The sequence below is a fragment of the Scardinius erythrophthalmus genome, assembly GCF_964197995.2.
Source record: "Scardinius erythrophthalmus genome assembly, chromosome: 8".
In the NCBI taxonomy this organism is placed as follows: Eukaryota; Metazoa; Chordata; class Actinopteri; order Cypriniformes; family Leuciscidae; genus Scardinius; species Scardinius erythrophthalmus.
In genome coordinates, this window is record NC_138228.1 from 40,134,052 (window position 1) to 40,154,816 (window position 20,765).

Consider the following 20,765-nt stretch of genomic DNA (forward strand, 5'->3'; position numbering starts at 1 on the left):
TGGAACCCGACTGTTGCACTCCATTACAAGTCATTCTCAAAATTCTGATACAATATTATCTATATTAGTTAGATAAGATTAGTTATTATAAATTCTTCTGGTTCAAATGTCACCAATATTTAAAGGCACACTATGCAGCTTTCCGTTTTTGTCAAACAGCGACCCCTAGAGTCGCTGTGGAGTACTTGTATTTAATGTTACTGTCGTAAATAGCACTCACGCAGAGCCGTCGCTGCACTCACGGCCTGATCCCTTCCGCCCTCTATACCGGTACCGGTTCAGTCGGATGGAAGCTGTAATGAGTGGAAATAAGGTGTGGCCCCTTTAAGAGCTGCGCGCGCCCTGTTGAACTGTCGGCAGTCTGTGTTGTATGTGCACCTCGAACACCCCGTGTATGCGGGTTATTTCAGTTTGATGCTCGTTCTTATCCTACTTTTGTTTATCAAGTAAAGCTGTGGACGGTAGAACGGGTGACAGACAGTTACACGAGTTCGATTGGGGAATAAAGTGCAAGTTGTGAGATGCCAATCGCCTCCGTGAGTCTGTCTGGCCTCTAATAACTTCATCTGTGAGCTATCCCTATTGTGTATATGTGCAGTGCCGTGAAGCAATTCGTTACATCGTGAGACCTGATATCACACGATACTTCCCACCGGCCCAAAGTTGCAAGTGTGGTTTTTCGGCTCACAGGCGCTTTGGGGCTGCGCGACAACCACCATTGAACCCGAAAAAAGTCATAGAACTATTCCAATGACTCCGAAGCTGTTCGGTTAAGGTAAAAAAGTTACTTAGTTCACCTTTAATACATGCAACCATACAACCAAATGTTTGCATTTGCAAGGCACATGATCAACAAATGTAATATATAATGCCAAAGTAGCAGCTCAGTGAACTGGCCCCAAACCCTCTCAGCCATCCTTATTGTTGAACCCTGATGTTGACTTTGTCAGAGGTTCCTCCACGTCACAAGTTAAAATATGAATGAACGGGAGAATGAGACGATGAAAGAAGAACGTGCATAAATGAAGGTGTCAGATAAGAAAGGTGAAAGCAGAAGCACTGCCATCCAAGACGAGAAGTAATTCACACTCGTAGTCGTCATGGTGACAGCCGTGAAGCGGTGAAGGAAGGTGAGAAAGAACGACAGAGAGGGAGAGAGAATGAAAGAGAGAAAAAAGCAGTGTGACGGCAAAACAAAACCACAGAAACAGCGCAGTGCGGGCTTCCTGCAGTCACGGCATCGCTTCCTCTTTCGTCAACCTGCTCTGTGGGAGAGTGTGAATGAACAGCGATGGCCAACATTAAACAGAGATGCACGTCAGCAACTCTATATTGAGTCAGACCATCTTTCACACCATTAAAGAAAACACACAACCCTGTAGTGGTGTGAACATGAACTTCACAGGTATTCTCGCCCTCCCAGACGAGACACACCACTGAAGTTATAGTTCACAGCGTCCACAGGTCGCAGAATGCGTACTTCGCGAATACTGCACGTGAAGTACAATGATGTCGGTTAATGGTCACATGACATGCAGAAAAACGTCAAATATTTCATCTTATTTACTTAGGGTTGCACAATTAGGTACATTTTTTTATCATTTTGTCATGAGCTGCAATTGGATAAACATTTAATCTTATAAGAAAACTGAAATAATACATTATTATTATTATTAATTTGGAAACACTTAAGTTAACTATGCTTTTAAAGCGATAGGGATGCACCAATATGAACATTTCGGCTTATACAGATAAACGATAAATCTTGAAATCCGATAACCGATATATTGGCAGATAAATCTAAATCCAAATTTTTATATAATTTTTGAGAGCCTGATCGCAAAAACAAAAGTCTCACCATTAAAATCCATGTCCCAAGCACACAATTATACTGTTCTCATTATTATTTTATGCAGCCTATATGACAGCACATTGCACTTAACTGTACTTTCCTTTTTGAAATGATTCCAGTCATATTTTAAGCAATTCAAAAGCGACCAGTGCGCATCTGAAGCGTCTCAGCTGAAGGAAATAATACATTATTTATCGGCTTTAATATAGCGGCCTAATATTCTTATTGGGCCAATGACGATAACATTAAAAATGAACATATCGGCCGATACCGATATGGTGGCCGATATATTGTGCATCCCAATTATTAATAAGTTTAATGCACTGTGAACTAACATGAACAAAAAATGAACAAATGTATTTTATAAACTAACATTAACAAAGGTTAATTAATGCTGTAATAATAAATTGTTCATAGTTAGTTCATTTTAACTAATGTTAACAAATAAGACCATATTGTATAGTGTGTACACCATTATTTAACTCAAATGATAAAGAGAGAGAAATATATTACTATTGTAATAAAACATTTGTACTTTAATATAAAAATTATATTTGATAACTAAAAGTTACAATACTAATATGTCTTAAATTCTTGAGGGTTTAATGTTTGAAAGAATTTACTTAGGCAGAAAACTACAGAAAGTCTCGTTACAAATATGATAGAATGAAGAAAACTTGTCCACAAAAATGTAGGAAATTATGCGAATGTGAAAATAAAGTGCTCCTGGTTCACACTGTTATACGCAGCATGCAGAGATGGAGTTTCAATTTTATTTTGACCGCTGTTCATTGATTTGTAACATTTCATTAATTTTAAGCTTTTAATTTACATTAACATCATTCAGCCATCATTCAGTATAGTACAAACTAGAATAGGAAGGGATTAAGGAATAGTGAAGTAGAATAGAATGTTTCTTCATGAACTCACCAACCCACTGCAGACAATGGACACTACTATAATATGGATACTGGTAAAACATCTACTATAATATAATGAAATATAAGTGATATAGCCTACAGTAGATGCTGTTACAAAAAAAAAAAAAACATTAGAATACATCAACAAAAATCAATTGAAAATACACGGTTGCTTTTGAGTGGCCATCAATGGAGAAAGACTAGTAAAGACTTCTACCAGCAGGGGATAAAGAGGCCCTGCCGACTAGCCAAACCTTGACTTCTTGATATCCTGTTTCACATTGACGTATGTAACGTTACAGAAGCGCAATGGGTTGTGAATGCCGATTCATGTTGTGCTGCTCAAACACATTTAAAAACACACAAACACATGCATTGACTGACAGGCATCACTTACTGAACCACAAGCTGCTGGCAGACGGATCCATTCTCTGTGATCAGTTCATTCAGCTTCATCTCTAAATGAACCTTCCCCTGTCAAAGTAGAAAGACTTCTGTCACAATATCCAACACAGATGCAATTACACTTAGTTAGAGCTATTTATAGCATAACTCATATAACAACATCTATAAACACACACACATTATCTCCGTGGGGACTCTCCATAGACAATGATTTTTATACTGTACAAACCGTATATTTACTTGAAATACAGAATGTGTTTTGAAGGCCATGGCACTGAATATAAACTTCAAAAACATTTAGTCTCTGGACTTTTATCATGACGGACATGTTTATGATATAATATGATATATGTTGAAATCACCTATCCAGCCAGTCAAATTTGTTGAAGCTGATAATGTCAGAATGAGAAAGAGTGCAAACATAGGAGAGGCGGGAAGGAAAGGACAGGGAGGGAGAAAGATAGAGAAGAAAACGACATAAAAACGCCCACATACTCCTACGCAATATTTTGTGCAAGTTCCTTTGAAAAATGACACCGAGAACGCACCAATAACTCAACGTTAACAGATGTCCAAAGCAGACAGATACTATAGAACTACTTTGTAAAAATATTTTTTTATGCAATATGAAGTGCCAATCTGCAAACATCTATTCATAGAATCGTGTCATCTAATCATTTATCCCTGCAAAGTAGAGATCTGTTTGCAACATACAGTACATTTACAATATCTGTTAATCACTAGTTTTATAAGTATGTGGAAAGACTGGAAAGAAACAGCTTGTTTTGTGTACATAAGTTGTTTAAGGTTTTTGGAGTACGTAAGGGCTTTTTGAAAACAGAAATGGAGGAACGTCTTTCTTGTGATTTCAGCCAGTTCAGGGCGGCTCTGAACGTTATCGGATGTAACTGCCACCCACCTTTTTCTCGTCCTCAGGGTTAAAGACACATCAACCACAGTGTTTAACCACTGTCGTAAAATAATGCTGCAACACTTCAACTCTAGGGTTATCAAGAGCCTATTAATATTTTTTAGCATTTTGACAATATTCTATATTTTGATATCTGGTTTCTTTTGAGTGCAAAAATAGCCATGAACATGTTTTTTTGTAAAAAATGTCAATCAAACTGCAATTTCTGCCCAGCAGAAATAATGCAAGAATTGCAATACAGTAGAAATCAAGTTGTGTTTAAATATTTTGTTCCACAGTTTTTTACTAAATGTAGGAGCAAAATACTGATAAAACTGAAGTGAATAACCTTTATTATAAGCACCAATATAACAATACACTGTAATAGAGTAATTTTTATAAAAATATTTTAATATAATAAAAAACAACAGACTTCCCAAAAACAATTATGTGAGAGTGAAAAATGACTGAATCAGAGTCTCGAAACTATTAATTGTAAATATGAATAAAATAATATTAATTGAAACTAAGTTTGAACTGATTTAGAGAAAATAATCTTATCAACTCAGTTTGATAAAAAAACTTACTGCTAAAGGATGGAATACACTACACGACTTATAAATTATAAAATGTATACAACAATGGGCAACACTTGCCGACTTTGTAAATGGTTACAGAGAAAAACCGGGCATCGCACACTAAACGACTGGGGATCATACACTAACAGAACATGTTACTGAAGAACGCGCCTCATTGCTTAGCAGACGCGTGACAGATGAAACAAACATGGATGTGCAGGAGAGGATTGCAGTCATTGTTGTAGCGACTCTTTGTGCTGACTAGAGCGTTTGGATGCATTCATGGGTGGGTAGACGCGGTCTGTATGGACTCTACAAATTACATTGGGAGTTAGAGTTGAGTGGTGCAATCAGTTGTTTTATCTGTGCTCATGAGTCAAATATTGAGGCTTATTTGTTACATGTGTTCTGCTAAAGGGGTAGTTTTAAAGGATAAAATTCTGTCATTAATTACTCACCCTCATGTCGTTCCAAACCCATAAGACTTTCGTTTATCTACAGAACATAAATGAAGATCTTTTTGATGAAATCTCCACTGACAGCTACGCAATTGACACTTTTGAATTGAGCGGATTAGTCCAAATTTTCTGAAGAGACACGATCGCTTTATACGCTGAACAGATTGAATTTAGGCTTTTATTCACATATAAACATATCAATTCACACATCAGTTGTGGTAAACAGAAGCTCAAGCATGTTCGCTTGACGTGCGAGAACCAAGGAAGTTCATTCTCGTGTGTAATGCAGTAATTTGAGCTTCTGCAAGAACCAATGAGGTTTGTTCTTGCCCGTCAAGCAGCTTCAGTTGAGCTTCTGTTCATGTTTGCTGATCAATGTTTACAAATCAAATATCAAGCGATCAAATATCTTCAAAACAATTTGGGCTAAACCGCTCAATTCATATGGATTAGCTTTACGATCTCTTTATGAACTTTTTGAAGCATCAAAGTGGTGGTGGTAGCTGTCAACGGAGGATCAAATCTCTCCGATTTCATCAAAAAGATCTTTATTTGTGTTCTGAAGATGAATGAAAGTCTTATGGGTTTGGAACGACATGAGGGTGAGTAATTAATGACAGAATTTTCATTTTTGGGTGAACTATCCTTTTAATTTACTTTTGTATTGTTATTGTATTTGTATTTGCAACACTGGTAGATAGAGGACAGCTTCGGCTTCAGTAGCAACGTGTCATACATTACGATATGTGCTCTAAAATCGGCTCAAAATATCAAACGCGTTTTAATATGCTTTAACTTGATGGAATGATGGAATCAGTCTGTGCCCATCTTACATTACGCGAAGTCTGTCAACTCCCACTGTCCAAAATCTGCAGACTGGTGCACACTTTCAGCAACTATTGTCGACTCTTCTAGACTGCAAATCGGGGCAAAAATCTGAGCAAAAGTCATGCAGTGTATTCCAGTCTTAAAGCATCGCTACTAAAACATCTTGCAAGTTGCAAGAAACTAGCCAACTGACACCGTTTTAAAAACAAACAGATAAAAAGCCAATTAAAATTGTACAATATTCACAATGCCACTTAATTACATAGAGAAATCATCGCAAATATCCTGCAAGTATGTTAAAACCGATGTTATCAATACACATACAAATGTAAAAAATGCTTATGCAAATCTTGGTTGCTAAGTTTAATTTTCTTGGTTGGCAAACTGCTATTTGAAATTGCCCTCCATTGTACTTTTTTTCTTTTTCAAAACAGACTTTTACAAAACGCAAATTCCTTTACGTAAACACTTTTGTTTCTGATACAGTTAATCCACACCCACTGCCCCCGGTTCTGCTGAATAGTGAACCATACTTGTGTACAAAACAGATCTGTGCATACACCATACACAAAAACAGGATGTGGAGTTAGGCCTTCATCTGCTTTCAAGCCATTGGACCACATATAAGAGCTGACTAATCATACATTGATCTCATTGGGTATAGCGAGGCAATGAGTAATCATAAACGCACCCGATTGGCCCAAAACCACGGTTGGAGACTAACCACAGAAGGGAAGTAAGGCTGTGTATTCATGTGTTGCTCTGTTGGGTGTGTTTGTGTGCTGAATAGCTTCAATGCCATCTAAATGTTCACTCACCTGAACTTCTGAGTTTGGATCCACGGGTTGTAAGTGAAACCAGTTCTCTTTCCCGCAGTACTTATACAGATCTTCCTTCCTGATGGCTACTTTACCTACAAACACATACGCAATCTTTAGTTGACATGTACACTGTGTATTAGTCTTGTACATGAGACAAAACAAGGGCGAAAGATACTGACCTACAGGTAGATCCCTTATTTGGAACATGGTCTTGGCGTACACGTAGAAGGACAGGCATTGGAATGGCCGCGGGATTTCGAAGTAGAAGTCCTCGCCATAGAACGGACTAAAGCAAAGGACAGAGACCGTTAATCACAACCACACCAGTGACTCCAAACACAAAACTGCAACAAACACTGGAGAGAGGAAGCTATTACATTTTGTATAAAAAATGACCTTTTTTTTTTGTTTATCTTATCTAAAGTTATGTGTAATATTCACACGGCCATGATTATTTTAGCCAAAAAAAAAAAAAAAAATCTTTCAGAATTGGAGGACTTTAAAATGGTTTACTTTTCATTTGATTACATTTTAAAAGATTAATTAAATTGTTAATGCTTTAAGTTAAAAGACACAACACCCACACAAATCTAACATTTCATACGGCCCAATTATTGTAAAATAAAAATAAATAAATTATTTAGTTGTTAATGTTTTATGAATTCAGTTGAGAAGACATAATTTTTGATTATTAACATTTAATTAAACTATTAAAAAGAATTTGGAAAAAAAAAATAACCATAGGTACCTAAAAAAAATATTTTTGTGAAACTTTTAATAAATTGTTGTTAAATTGTATGTTTCATAAATTAAATTTTAACAATCTAATTGATCGAAATTAACCATTAAAATGGATTCCAGAAAAAAAAAATGTAGAAACATTAAAATGGAAAAAATAGAGTTTGGAAAGAAAAATAAGATGCATTTCATAGGGCCCTATTATATGTCATTGACACAGTTTGTGACACCACTTAAGACACCATTAGAAAATGTTTCATTGCATCACATAAACTATTTATATTTATATTATAAAACAAACCTATATAAACAGATAAATTATTAAATAAATGAACTATCAATTATAATAGATATAATTAGAATAAAAAGAACTGTGACACTTTGTGGTTGTTCAAGTTCAATGATAGTAGATCATGTTACTACAAAATGTGGTTATTCTGCTCAAGTGTCCAAATACTTTTTGGTGTCAGTGTCAGGTGTAAATATCTCTATGTCATATTAAAGAGTAAAAGAAATGTCCAAAAGGTTTAATATGCAAAAGAATTACTTCTTGCTGTGTGACTGCAACAGTTAAATACCTCTGCTGAGACTTGAGAGGAGAATGCTCATCCACCCACACACACTCCAGCTCTCTTACACACACACACACACACACACACAAATTACACACTCATAGCCCACGCACTCAAGAGCGCATGCGCTCCCACATACATTCACACACGAACAGATTCTGACCTCCCCAACACTGCTACAGGTAAAGCACTCGACTCGAAATACTGAAAACGTGGCGACACGGCACACATGAACACAGCCTCAAATTCAGAGAGTGCTTAATAATAAGCTAGATGAGAGAAAGAAAGATTAGGAGAGGTGAAGAAAGACCTTCATGCTCTGAGAGAGGCTGACTGCAAACGAGTGTGTGAACGAAAGACAAGAAGTGCTAGATAGCAAGTGTGAGAGAGAAAAGTGAGGGAACGCGTAGGTGGACACCCTTCCTTAGACACAGCCAACAGAGCCCTTTGAACAGAGGGGAAAAAAACAGTTGTGAAATACCACGAGAGGAAAAGCCTTCAGAAAGAGTGTGAGAAAGAAAATGTGCCTCTTTCAATGACTAGACGCTTTTGCAAACGAAAATGTACACAGCGTAATATCGCCAAACACAATGTACGTCTGATATCAAGATGAACCATCAGGCAAGGCAAATCCGGTGCAGAGTGGAAGGTCTACTTAGAGTATAATGTAAAAAAAGTTTAGTAATGTCAAAATTTGAATTAAAGTATTGAAGCTCAGCACACATTTCCCACACCATTCATGTCTCAAATCTTGCATAGAAAACTATCACAGAGACTTGGGATTGGACTGTTTTGACCACCCAGAACACCCCAGCAACCTGCTAAAACACTCAGAATACCTTAAAGGGATACTTTGTGTGTGACTTTCTTTCTCCTTTGGAACACAAAAGAAAATATTCTGAAGAACGTTTGACTGTTTATGTCCATACAATGAAAGTCAATGGGGTCCAAAATAACTTCAGACTCCCTTTTTTATTGTATGAGCAAAACAATGTGAGACACTTTCCAATATATCTTCTTTTGTGTTCCACAGAAAACCGAAAGCAACATGAAGGTGGGTAAATGATGACAGAATTTTCATTTTCACATCTGCATAAAAAAAAGATTTAACATAAAAATGATCACGTGCTAGCTAATCTAAATGAATTGAAATCAAAAATATTATTTAACAATCACCAAACACCAGCAAAACTCAACTTAAAGTGATTTTATCTCTTCACATCACTTGGATTAAAGTGCGTGATTCATGTGGATTCATTTTACAATGTCTTTATGACCCTTTTGAATCTTCTAAGTTTTGGTTACCTAGACTTTCAATGGGGGGACAGAAACCTCTCAGGTTTCATTAAAAATATCTTCATTTGTGTTTCAAAGATTAACCAAAATCTTATGAGTTTGGAACAGCATGAGGATGAGTAAACGGTGACAGAATTAAAATGTTTGTGTGAACCGGGTTACCAAGTTTTACAGCATAGCATTCTAGCGGCAAGGTTTGGGCAGTTAAATCCTATTCACATTTTCTTTTTCTTTAACTCTAGTTCATTTTTGTAATATATGGTATATTGAGCCACTACTGTGATGGATGAAATAAAACGACATAAAAGCGCAGACTTTCCGCTTTTGTTCAAATTACGGGTGTACATAACTGAGAGTGACATAAATGAGAAAAAAAAAAAAAAAATGTAGACCTGCATTTTTGAGAAGCAGTATGAAAACCACATATATGAGAAGTGCTGTTCTTTTAAGATAAATATCATCAACATCAGCACGTAGTTTGCATGTGATGTTTGCGTGCTTATGTGTGTTCACCATCTCACCTTACACTCTTCTCGTAGACTTTTGTGCGGTATACTTCCTCCTGGTCCAAACTGATTGTACAGAAGGTGCAGAGGTCACGGAGACGGTTCGGACCTGAGCTCGGACCCAGATTCTTTGCTTCACCTGCCGAGAGGAGAATAATATGTGTGTGAGAAGGTACTTCTACGGACACAGTTTTCCAAGAAATGTAAATGAAAGGACATTCTGCGTTAGATCATTAGAAAATAACCTAAAATTATTTTTGGTTCATCTAAACATTGCGTTTGAATATAGAGGTTTGTCAGTTGTAGGGTCGGCGATGTACGGCCACTAATACACACTATCGCGCGCACACACTGGCAGGAGCGCTGTGGTGGTGCAGAGGCTTGAGGCGGATGTGGCCGCTGTACATGGAGCTCATCTAAGATGTGGTTACAGACGAGAAGCATTAACTTCCTCCCAGCATGCACTGGGGCTTCCAGGAGAGCGCTGATTCAAAAGATCAAATTCAAAAACACACACATACACAACCACACATATTAGTGTCAGAGGGACGACGTGGCCATAACTGATCCAGACCACATCAAACCAGGATGACCAGCTAGAGAACGCAAGAACAATTAATAAACACGAAGAGCACCTTATAACTTTATCTCAAATTTATATTTTCAGATACTCTGGATTCTTTATTGTGGTTCGCAGCTTTCAGTTTTAAGTCTCTTCTAAAATCACCACAAAATGTAGCTCTTTTTTTTTTTATATGAAGCCATTCATAAAATGCGATTCAGCAGTTCTTATTTAGTAGAGACAAACCTTGTGTTCTAAGAAGGTGTGCATGTCATATTTCATCGCAAAAAAACCCCCCAAAAAACTGTTTGTATTTCTGTTGTATTTTTTTATTTAATTGTATTTCGCATAAAGATAATACAGCCTATTTTATGACCTGTATCATTTTGTAAAACTAAGAGTAAAATTATTATCAAATAATCAAAAAACAACAATTTCCTCTCAAATTCTTATTTCTGTAATACAAAAACAAAATATTATTCTCATTACCATAATGCAAAATAAAATGTTCAGTACGTTTTAAAAAAATACACAACAAAAACTAATATATAAAAATTACTATATATATAAAAATTTAGTTTTCACTGTTATTTATGCTGATATACCGTCAAAACAGGATGATTATCATTAATGAAACAGTGATAATGAGTTCCTTTTTTGTTGTGAAAAGAGAATACAGTGGGCAATGTAGAGTGTCAAGAAAGTCTTAAGTCTTAAAAATAACCTTAATTGTCAGCATGCAAAATACAATTTCTTCTTTTGGGCTGAAATATGACTTCATAATGTGTTGATGACCCTTTAAAATTCACCCTACAAGAGATGCATATATTCTCATTAGGGAGCAGAGACTGAATGCACGAAGTCTGCAACATACACCTTTAGCTATTACACAGTCTCGGTTTCCGGTACACGCACGCACACACACACACACACACACACACACACACACACACACACACACACACACACACACACACACACACACACACCTCTTCCCCCGGAACCATTCAGAAAACAACAGCAAATACAACCCAGAGCGGCTCATAATGATGCTCACAGTCGACACAGATAAAGACTCAGAGGAAACTAAACTCCCGACAGCACACTGCCGCAGGGAGCCGTGATAGCAGCCAATGCCCTAGAGTTAACCCTCTCTTCTCACACACATACACACAGGTGTGATGAAGAGAAGCCAACATGTGTAGCACTGTATGCTTAGCAACGGAAGTGAACACAAACCACAACCGTGAGGCCTGAACAAACAAGATACACAGGCGCTTTACACACATGCAGACACTAAACTCTGGAGTTCCCTACATGCTGTGCACTCGCACACATTCATAGACATTCATGCGCACAAAAATGGTGTAAAAAAAATGCAACCATACTCATACTCATCTGTGAAATAATTTGGGCTGATGAAAAAAAAAAAAAAAAAAATCAAGCTAAATAATGCAGAACTGAATTTTTCCACAGAATTGGATGGTCATCATTTACTGTCCACACCCATCATCAATGTTCAACACATCCTTAGGCTCTTGCAGGATTACATATTTTGCCTAATCTTGAGATTTCTTTCAGCTGAAAATAAGAGTCATATTCTATTACTTTTTATGGTATTTCAATTGATCAGAATTGCACTTCAAAATCAATGTAGAAAACATTTACTGATTCCATTTGCATTTTATCTACACAAAAGCATCGCTTTTGCTATTGTTACAACTGTGTGTACAAAGCAAAACAAGACAAGACAAGACAAAACCACAAACACACACACACAAAACAAACAAACACACCAAAACATAACCATCAGTTTTGGAGTACTTTTGGATACAAAAAATAAAAATAAAAACAATAACAACAACAACAACAAACAGAACCATCCATTTTCACTATTGTCACAATTGTAATTTGTATCCGAGTTTTGTTATTATACAAAAACAAAAGACTAGACAAATAAACCCCAAACACAAGAAAAAACTAAACAAAAAATGAAACCACAACACAAATGGCCACAGAACGCAGACCTACAAGAAAAGCTAAACTGCTGATTTAACCAACAACAACAACAACAACAACAACAAAAAACACCACATTATTACTTAATCAGAATTTGATATTACTGAGCCTTTATTCACAACAACTTGATAGTACCCATTAGGGTTCATTTTAGGCAGACATACTCTGATGGCAACTGACAGAAATAGTTTAAATCTATATTCATTAATATTTTTGGTAAACGGTCCCGTGAGTGACATTGCAACAATTCGTTAATATCACATTCACTCTTGAAGAGGATTGCATCACTTCATTAAACTGGGTTTAGTGGTAAAAGCAGAGACCGTTTAGTGTTAGCTGTGTAAGCACTGCACACCGCTAAGGTTGTGTGAGGTGACGGCGTCAATCTGCTTCAGCTCTTTAAAGAACTATTAATGTCTAATCCCAGTGCCACTGACTGTAAAAACTTAAGCGACTCTTGAGCTCTGAGCTAAGCCCTCCTGCCCTGAATCACTCACAGCCAGCCCCAGAGACCCGCTGTGACACCATCCCCAACCGCTTTCAGAGAACTCAACGTAGACCCCCGCTGGATAGGCCGGAAGGGGAAACACAGAGTTGGTTAGTTCTTGACGCCAATTTAGCCAGGCTCATAATAATTTAACTTTGCGACGTCCTTGGAAAAAAGTACCTTGGAAAATACTGAAAATGCAGAAAAGCTAACTTTAGAACTGAGTGCTAGTCTACAGTTTGACAGCATATACTGACTATTGTTTAAGAGCATGCGTTAACTATAAACATTAGGTGCCCAGTATTAGCCATCTCAGAAATAAATTGGTTGTTACACAGCTTGAATACTTGGTCAATTTTGACATTCAGCGGTCAAATATTTAAAAAAATGGCTGATATTCTATATAACTGACCGTTTTCCCAGAGTAACCAATTTCCAATAGGCATAAAGCAAAATACTCTGTCTCTTACTTCTCGCAAAATAAAATAAAATCAACACAAATCAACCAACACTATCGCTTACACTAGGAATGGAAGGTCAAGTTGAGTGCACTGCATTGTGGGATACTTATACATGCATTGAAGCTGGACATTATGAAGGGTTTCTCATGCCTTGAAAAAAGCTGACATTCTCTGCACAGTATACATACCGCATACTACGAGTGTTCTAAACATAACCCTAGTGCCCTTCCCTCAACCCCTGTGACATCTGAAAGTATGAGACACCGGTGTGTGTTCTGCTGCTGTAGCTCTTCTGCTGTATTGCACGTTCATATGTTCTTCTGCAGGCCTCGGTTGGTTGTTTGAGTTACTGTTGGCTTTCTATGAGCTCAAACCAGTCTGGCCTTTCTCCTCTGACCTCTGGCATTAACAAGGCATTTTCACCCACAGAGCTGCAACTCACTGGATATTTCTCTTTTTCACTCTGTGAACCCTAGAGATGGTTGTGCGTGAAAATCCCAATAGATCAGCAGATTCTGAAATACTCAGAGCAGCCCGTCTGGCACCAACAACCATGCCATGTTCAAAGTCACTTAAATCATGTTTCTTCCCCATTCTGATGCTCAGTTTGAACTTCAGCAGATCCTCTTGACCATGCCTAAATGCATTGAGTTGCTGCCATGTGATTGGCTGATTAGATGTAAGCAGTTGAACAGGTGTACCTAATAAAGTTGCCGGTGAAATTGTGTTTATGTTTATGCTATTTACATGTGTGTGTGTGTGGGTGTGTGTGTTTGTGTAAAGTGTGAAAGTAATACTTCTGCTTACTGGTATGATTCTATGGATAGTTTTTTATGTGTTGCTCAAAACTATTTGTAACAAAAAATAGTTATTGTGAAAGAAGTATGAAGGCGCAAGAAAAGGATGAGGTTTGAGAGTGAATGAAGTAAGCGGTCAGAAGGTTATGAGTCAATGAGTGTGAGCCACAAGTTTTAAACACCAACCTCAGCTTGTTTGCTACGTTTAAAGACCCCATGAAACCACTCGACGAGCACAGTTGAAACAAGACTTTTGGGGCGAGACATATCAAAGAGCTTGTTTTCTTTTAAGAAAGCATAGCCCACAAAATCATGACGATTTGCTGTATGCTTTTGCTAGAGAGCATCAGCCTCCTTATTGGAGTAAAATTTGGACACACCCATGAGTACAAGATGAGTCAGCAATTTTTCTAGTCCATTTCCTCTAAAAGAGCAAGACAACTTTTTCAAGAATCATTTAAGAAGGAAAAAACATAACCACAACTAGAAAACAAAAGGCCGAATGGTGGTTTAAATATTATAGCCTATCAGGTTTGTCTACCAAGTACTGAAATGTCTAATAAGAGCGTCGGAATTGGTTGACACAGGAACAATGTGGCCAGTATAAAGTCGCAAGAGTGTGTTGTAAGATGGTCCTCATAGAGCCAGCCCTTAGTTCAGTTCCTCTTTGTTTGCTGTTATTAGTTTACTACTGAATGCTTCACAGTTCTCCAGCACATCACAACATGAAAACATTTCCTCCTGCTGTTTGTATATGTGCACGCACACCTGTCGATAGCCGGTGCTGGTGACCACATGTAAATTGTGTGCAGAAAGAGGGGGAAAGAAAAGAAAAAGATAACATCAGAGTGAGCAAAAAAAGTCTTTTAGTCCATGAGGATACCAATTACACTTTACAATGGAAAGATTCATGGCTCAACATCACCAAAAAAAGTTTACCAATGCTAAGGTATTTTGAGAGAATTTTAAAAATATTGCTAAGGTTTCTGAAGAGTTTTTAGCATGTTTCTCATGCGTTCAGGGAATTTTATTGAGTTGCTAAGGTTTTTTTTTTTTTTTTTGCATGTTTGTAAGGTATGTTGCTAAGGTGTTCTGAGTGGTTTTAGTGTCTTTAGTGTCATGACATATTCTGTTAAAGGCACAGTATGTAAGTTTTGCCGCTAGAGGTCGATTTTTCTAAACAACAAAGGTGTAGCTTCAAGCATGATGACACCGTGAAGGAGTGTGGAATCATGGGAGTTCTCGTATTCACCTCCACAGTCGATGACAATTATGTTCATGGGTGAGGTAATGTTTTAAAGTTTCATTAACGCTACTATGGTATGAAGCGGGGCCGAAAGCCTGGGATAGTCATTGTTTATGCATATTTTGATTCAATTTTAAAATACAGCCTATAGAATGGCAGAGAAAATGCTGTATTATTGTTTCTACAAATAAAGCACTTTCTGATTTTGATATGTTAGCCATATGACAAAATAGTGTTGCCTCTGAGGCATGGTATAAACATGTTACTCACGGTAAATCAAGAAACCAAGAATCAAACAGTAAGACTGTGTTGAACGTGTATGTATGTAACAATGTTACATACATACACTGTATTTAACAGTTTTCTGTCGATAAAAGTATCCAAACAGTTGCTCACCCGTCTAATAAAACACATAATATATTAAAGCGTCTTTGGTGTTTCCATGGTTTCTACGGAAATCTAGGATAACGCGGATATGACGTCATTGACAGACGACACAGTGACACGGGCCGTTACACTGGTTAAAATAGCAGAGTTCTCTAGATTACGCTCTTAAAGGAACACTCCGACTTTTTGGGACTTTAGCTTATTCACAGTATCCCCCAGAGTTAGATTAGTCCATACATACCTTTTTCATTTCTGTTTGTACACGATGTGACTATACAGATCACAACATGTAAATAGGAAAATGTTTACATTATTTTGTCACTTATTGGGATTAGTATGCTACCTTATCCATTTACATCCAGTCTTTGTGCTAAGCTAGGCTAGCGGTGGGTGCGTCAAATAACACTTACAGAACACACAGAAATGAAAAAGGTATGTATGGACTTATCTAACTCTGGGGGATACTGTGAATAAGCTAAAGTCCCAAAAAGTCGGAGTGTACCTTTAATATAAGAACAATTCCTAAAAATAGGGCCCAATGTACTTTTAATATGAAGGAATTATCTGTATTGATTTTTCACATGTTTTACCTGTATTGTAAATGGCGAACTGCATTATGTTGTATTTAAGAGTTGAAGTAAAAAACGTAAACTTAACAGAAGAGGTACTGGTAATTTTCTTCAAGACATTACCTGTTTTTCTAAGGATTTTATTTTTCTTACTGTTTAAATCAAGTATGACTTTTCAGGGAAGCTATTCAAATGTTTATATGCTAATTTCTCCGTGGAACCTGAACTTAACACACTTGGTCTTGGTATCTTTGTTAGTAATGTATTTTGACCATGTCCACAGGCATATTGTGGCTTAAATCTGAATTAATACCTGACTTTCTGTTAAGCTAAGGGACTTCATTTACTTTAGCAGATTAATATTATTGCAGGAATTAAATAAAATAATAATAATAAATGCTACATGCACACAATGGTTTATTTTTGTTTGTCAAGGCCGTAACCCAATTTTTTGGTTATGCTTGGTGTTGACATACCTCCCGATTAGGACACTTACGTGGATAAAGCCATCACTGCAGTGTGACGCACAGCACACCGTGGCCTACGTACAAAAAGCTCATAACAGTCATTCTGAAACACTGGTGTGCTTTTGTGAATGAAAAAGCCATTGAGCTGCATTCATTCACCTCACGGACCAATGGGCAGTAGCCATTATTAGACAAAGACATAACAGTTGTTGTCAACCAACTACAAAACACTAGACGACAAATGAATGCCCTTATCCTTTCATAAAAATAGGAGTGGAGCAAACCACACCGTATATTTAGCCCAGTGTGTTAATATAGGACACACAGACTAACAGCACGACTAAAACAGTTAGCAACTGATCAATTGTTCAGGGTCACGTGTATTCTGGATGATTTGATTTGATAACACATGGGACATGTGTTGGTTTTACAGTGTGTCATTCAGTCGGTATCTCCCTGATTTATCCTGAACCTCATCTTTTCAGTCAGAGCAAATAAAACTCTGAGTGGGAAGTGGTTTGACCGAAGACTTCAGTTGTGTGTAATTTAAAAAACAGTTCTTCGGAAGGCTCTGGCTTTTTTAAGCAACCAGAGGATTATCCTAAATATATATATATATTTAAAGCATGTCAGGTTTTAAATTATAGTTAATTCAGATTAGATAATATACAAATAAACAGTACCTCATTTCTTTCCAAAGTATTTATGAACAAGAGAGAAATTATTTATCAGTATTCTGTAATTTCCCTAAGGACTTTCCCAATTATTTTTTGAAGGTATCTGTAACTTTAACGCACTAAACATGACAACTACAACTAGGCTATTTTTCTAATTTTCTGTCAGATCATATAAAACAAAATTGTGTATGATTGTACATACAGTAGTCAACATTTGAAGTGGATCAAAACCATTCATCAAAGTTATACATGAATTTTGTACAATACCCATTCTTGTCTTAGGACAACTTTGATTAACTTATCAACTTTTAACTACATCCACATCACTAATATTGCTATTCTCATTTTTATCACTTTACTCAACACATTATCGGAATTTTCATGTCTCCCAAATGCCCTAAAAGTCCCAACTACTAAAAACACCCCCATTGTAGACAGCTGTTTCAGTAAAGTGGCAAACGCAGGCTACTGGGTGGTTACTGTAATCAGAAAAGCCTACCCTCATCCAGGTGGAAAGATAAAAGTGATGTCTTTCACACAATCATACGCATCCACACACCGTTTTAAAAATGGCCATTAAGGGCTATACATATGTATAGCCCTTAATGGTCATTTTTAAAACGGTGTGTGGATGCGTATGATTGTGTGAAAGACATCGCTGAAAGACATAATGCTAAAAAAAGATCTATTAAGACTACTAATTAAGGTACTAAACAACTTATATCTGGGGTAGAAATGGAAATAAAACTTTTTAACAGAAGTTTGTTAAAAATAAAATGTTCAACTCGTACCACGGGACATCTTTTTTATTACATTATATTGTACGTTTTTCTTTTTATGCTCTATACTTCACATGAATTATGCAATATCATTTGGATATGAGGCTTCCAGTGAGCGATGATTTACCACGAAGTCACTTGCAACACAGAAGGTTTCAGTTCAATTTTTCTTTTTCTTTTTTGGTGGGTGAGGGGTGGGAGACAGTAAAAACATAAGCACCAATCATTCTGACAGCATAAAGAAAATCTCTCTTTAAGATGAACTTAAATTTAAATCAGCTCAGTCTATTCAAAACACACCTGACATGTCAAAATCTCAGGGACTATATTTCAGACACGGCGATCTTTCATTTGCCGATAGTGACAGCTGTACCATCCCTTACAAAAAAAGTACCATGTGCCAAAATTTTACAACAAATGTATCATAAGGTAAGTAGGTAGCCAACACTTTAAAAATATGCTGTTGGCTTTCCAATTTTCCAATCAGTTAATTTAAATGTTTTTAAATATAATTCAAATGTTATTACGTGCCTAACCATTTTACTTGCCCAAAAATACCATTTTACAATAATGGTATCAACAGGTAATATTACAGTACACTTTAAAAACATTCAGTTGAATTTTCAATCAGTTAATTTAAATATTATAAGATGTAATTCAAAAGTTATTACTTGACAATGACAAAACCATTTTTACACTGTACTCCGACATATACCGTAGTGATCATGATGATGATACTCATGAACATTTGAATTTAAATTGTCCTTTCAAAGAATAATAGCCTATGTTATTACCATGGCAGAACTCCAAAAATAACATTACCATGGTATCATGTCACTATCATTAAATCAACAGGGATAAACTGGATTATACAAAAGAGTGTCATTTCTAAGGATCTTATCCACTTCTTACAGTGTAAATATATCAAATAATAGCCTACCCTAACAAACAGCCTATATCAGTTAATCTAACTATAGATACAAGTGTAAAGTCATAATAAATTAATATGTGATTGATTTCTGCAAAGAGTGTAAAAAGCTTTGTCATTTTATTTTATTTTTTAGATGACAGTAGCTAATATCAAGTACTAACTGTAATATGTGTGGAAAATATATGAAGTGCGTACTGTGTATTATTTCATTTGAAATCACTTCACGGCTATTGAGGTACAGTTTATAATATACTGTACGCTTTTACAAATGGTTTTGAAGAAAATTGCAAATTACTATAATTGTCTATGTCAGTGTTCGCGTATTTAAAGCGATGCAACAACTTCCGTCCAGCTCAGAAATTTGTCAAATTTCGGCGAAGATTCCACCGTCTATTTCACAACCTCAATCCGGGTAAGAATGAATCAAACAACCGCCAACTCCGGTGACATAAAGACGGGTTTAGTTAAAACGGGTAGATAAAGAACAAGATTTCACTTCGGTACTAACATTATAGTGAATAAAAACGGCGGTTGTGAGGGGGAACCAGGCTATGGAGCATGTTAGCACCACGGCTAACTCACAGATCATGGGCATTTCTGTTTAGCTATATCTGTCACGGAAGATGTAAACATTATTTAAACATAAAATACCGCTAAGTTACATATACAAACTGTGCGTAAAATGTGGCAAACAGCGCTGTATTCTCAGAGCCCCATCCAGTATCTGAGAGTGTACGTGTGTGTGTGTGTGTGTGTGTGTGTGTGTGTGTTGCTCCTACCGCGCCCCTCTTTCCCCTGTGCCGATCCTTTTCTTTCTCTCTCAAAGCCATCTAAACACACTCTTCCACACACACATCAAACTCGCAGCGTGTCGCACTTACATATCTTTCCTCTGAGGCTCTGCAAAATCCGGATTTTCTTATCGTCTTCTTCCGCCATGGTCCAAGTTTCGTCTCTGTACAGTACATTCAACACTTATCACATCCGTTTATGAATGCAGGCTCACGGATGGACGTCCCTCCAAAGCGTCACCGGCTCAGCGCGATTGGTCGCGACGCCAGACCGGGATTTGTGTGAATCAACTAACACAGGCAACATCATGTAGTCAAAACAAACGGAAGCCCTAGTGGAGGACGAGCGACAAAGCAGATGGACGGGGCCCTCGGAAGAAACCCAGTTAGTTGTGTTTTAAAACTTAGTTGTCTTCTGAGAGAGCATATTTTGGCGTTCTAGGGACTTACCATACCCTAAATTACTAACAAGATACACCGCTCACTAGGTTTTGAAACAGCCACTGTGCGGGTCTGCTATGGTTTGCATTTAAGGTTGATAGACTTTGTCTGACCTAAAAGGACTTTTAAGATATAATGCCACAAAATCACTTGAAAAACACACAATCTTTAATGTTAGTATTAAATACTAATAAATATAACTTTGCAAAGTGAATCACGGGTAGGCGTATGTATTGTGTTTGTTAATTTTTTTACTTTTGACTCCCT

At 36.9% G+C, this 20,765-nt stretch overlaps 1 protein-coding gene across 3 annotated transcripts in view; it reads right to left on the reverse strand.

Moving 5' to 3' along the window:
* The window catches only part of rasa2 (RAS p21 protein activator 2), a 41,818-nt gene extending 21,390 nt beyond the window's left edge, over positions 1-20,428 (reverse strand). For 2 of the 3 annotated variants that reach the window (XM_081372869.1, XM_081372868.1), the window contains exons 1-5: positions 20,148-20,428; positions 9,900-10,023; positions 6,952-7,058; positions 6,770-6,864; positions 3,170-3,246 (exon numbers count right to left, since the gene is read on the reverse strand). In XM_081372869.1, the coding sequence (XP_081228995.1) occupies positions 3,170-3,246; positions 6,770-6,864; positions 6,952-7,058; positions 9,900-10,023; positions 20,148-20,205 (461 nt within the window). In that variant the 5' untranslated portion in view covers positions 20,206-20,428. Of the gene's footprint in view, positions 1-3,169; positions 3,247-6,769; positions 6,865-6,951; positions 7,059-9,899; positions 10,024-20,045 lie in introns of all 3 variants that reach the window. The other variant, XM_081372870.1, reaches the window with a different exon arrangement.
* Between the last annotated feature and the right edge of the window lie 337 nt (positions 20,429-20,765).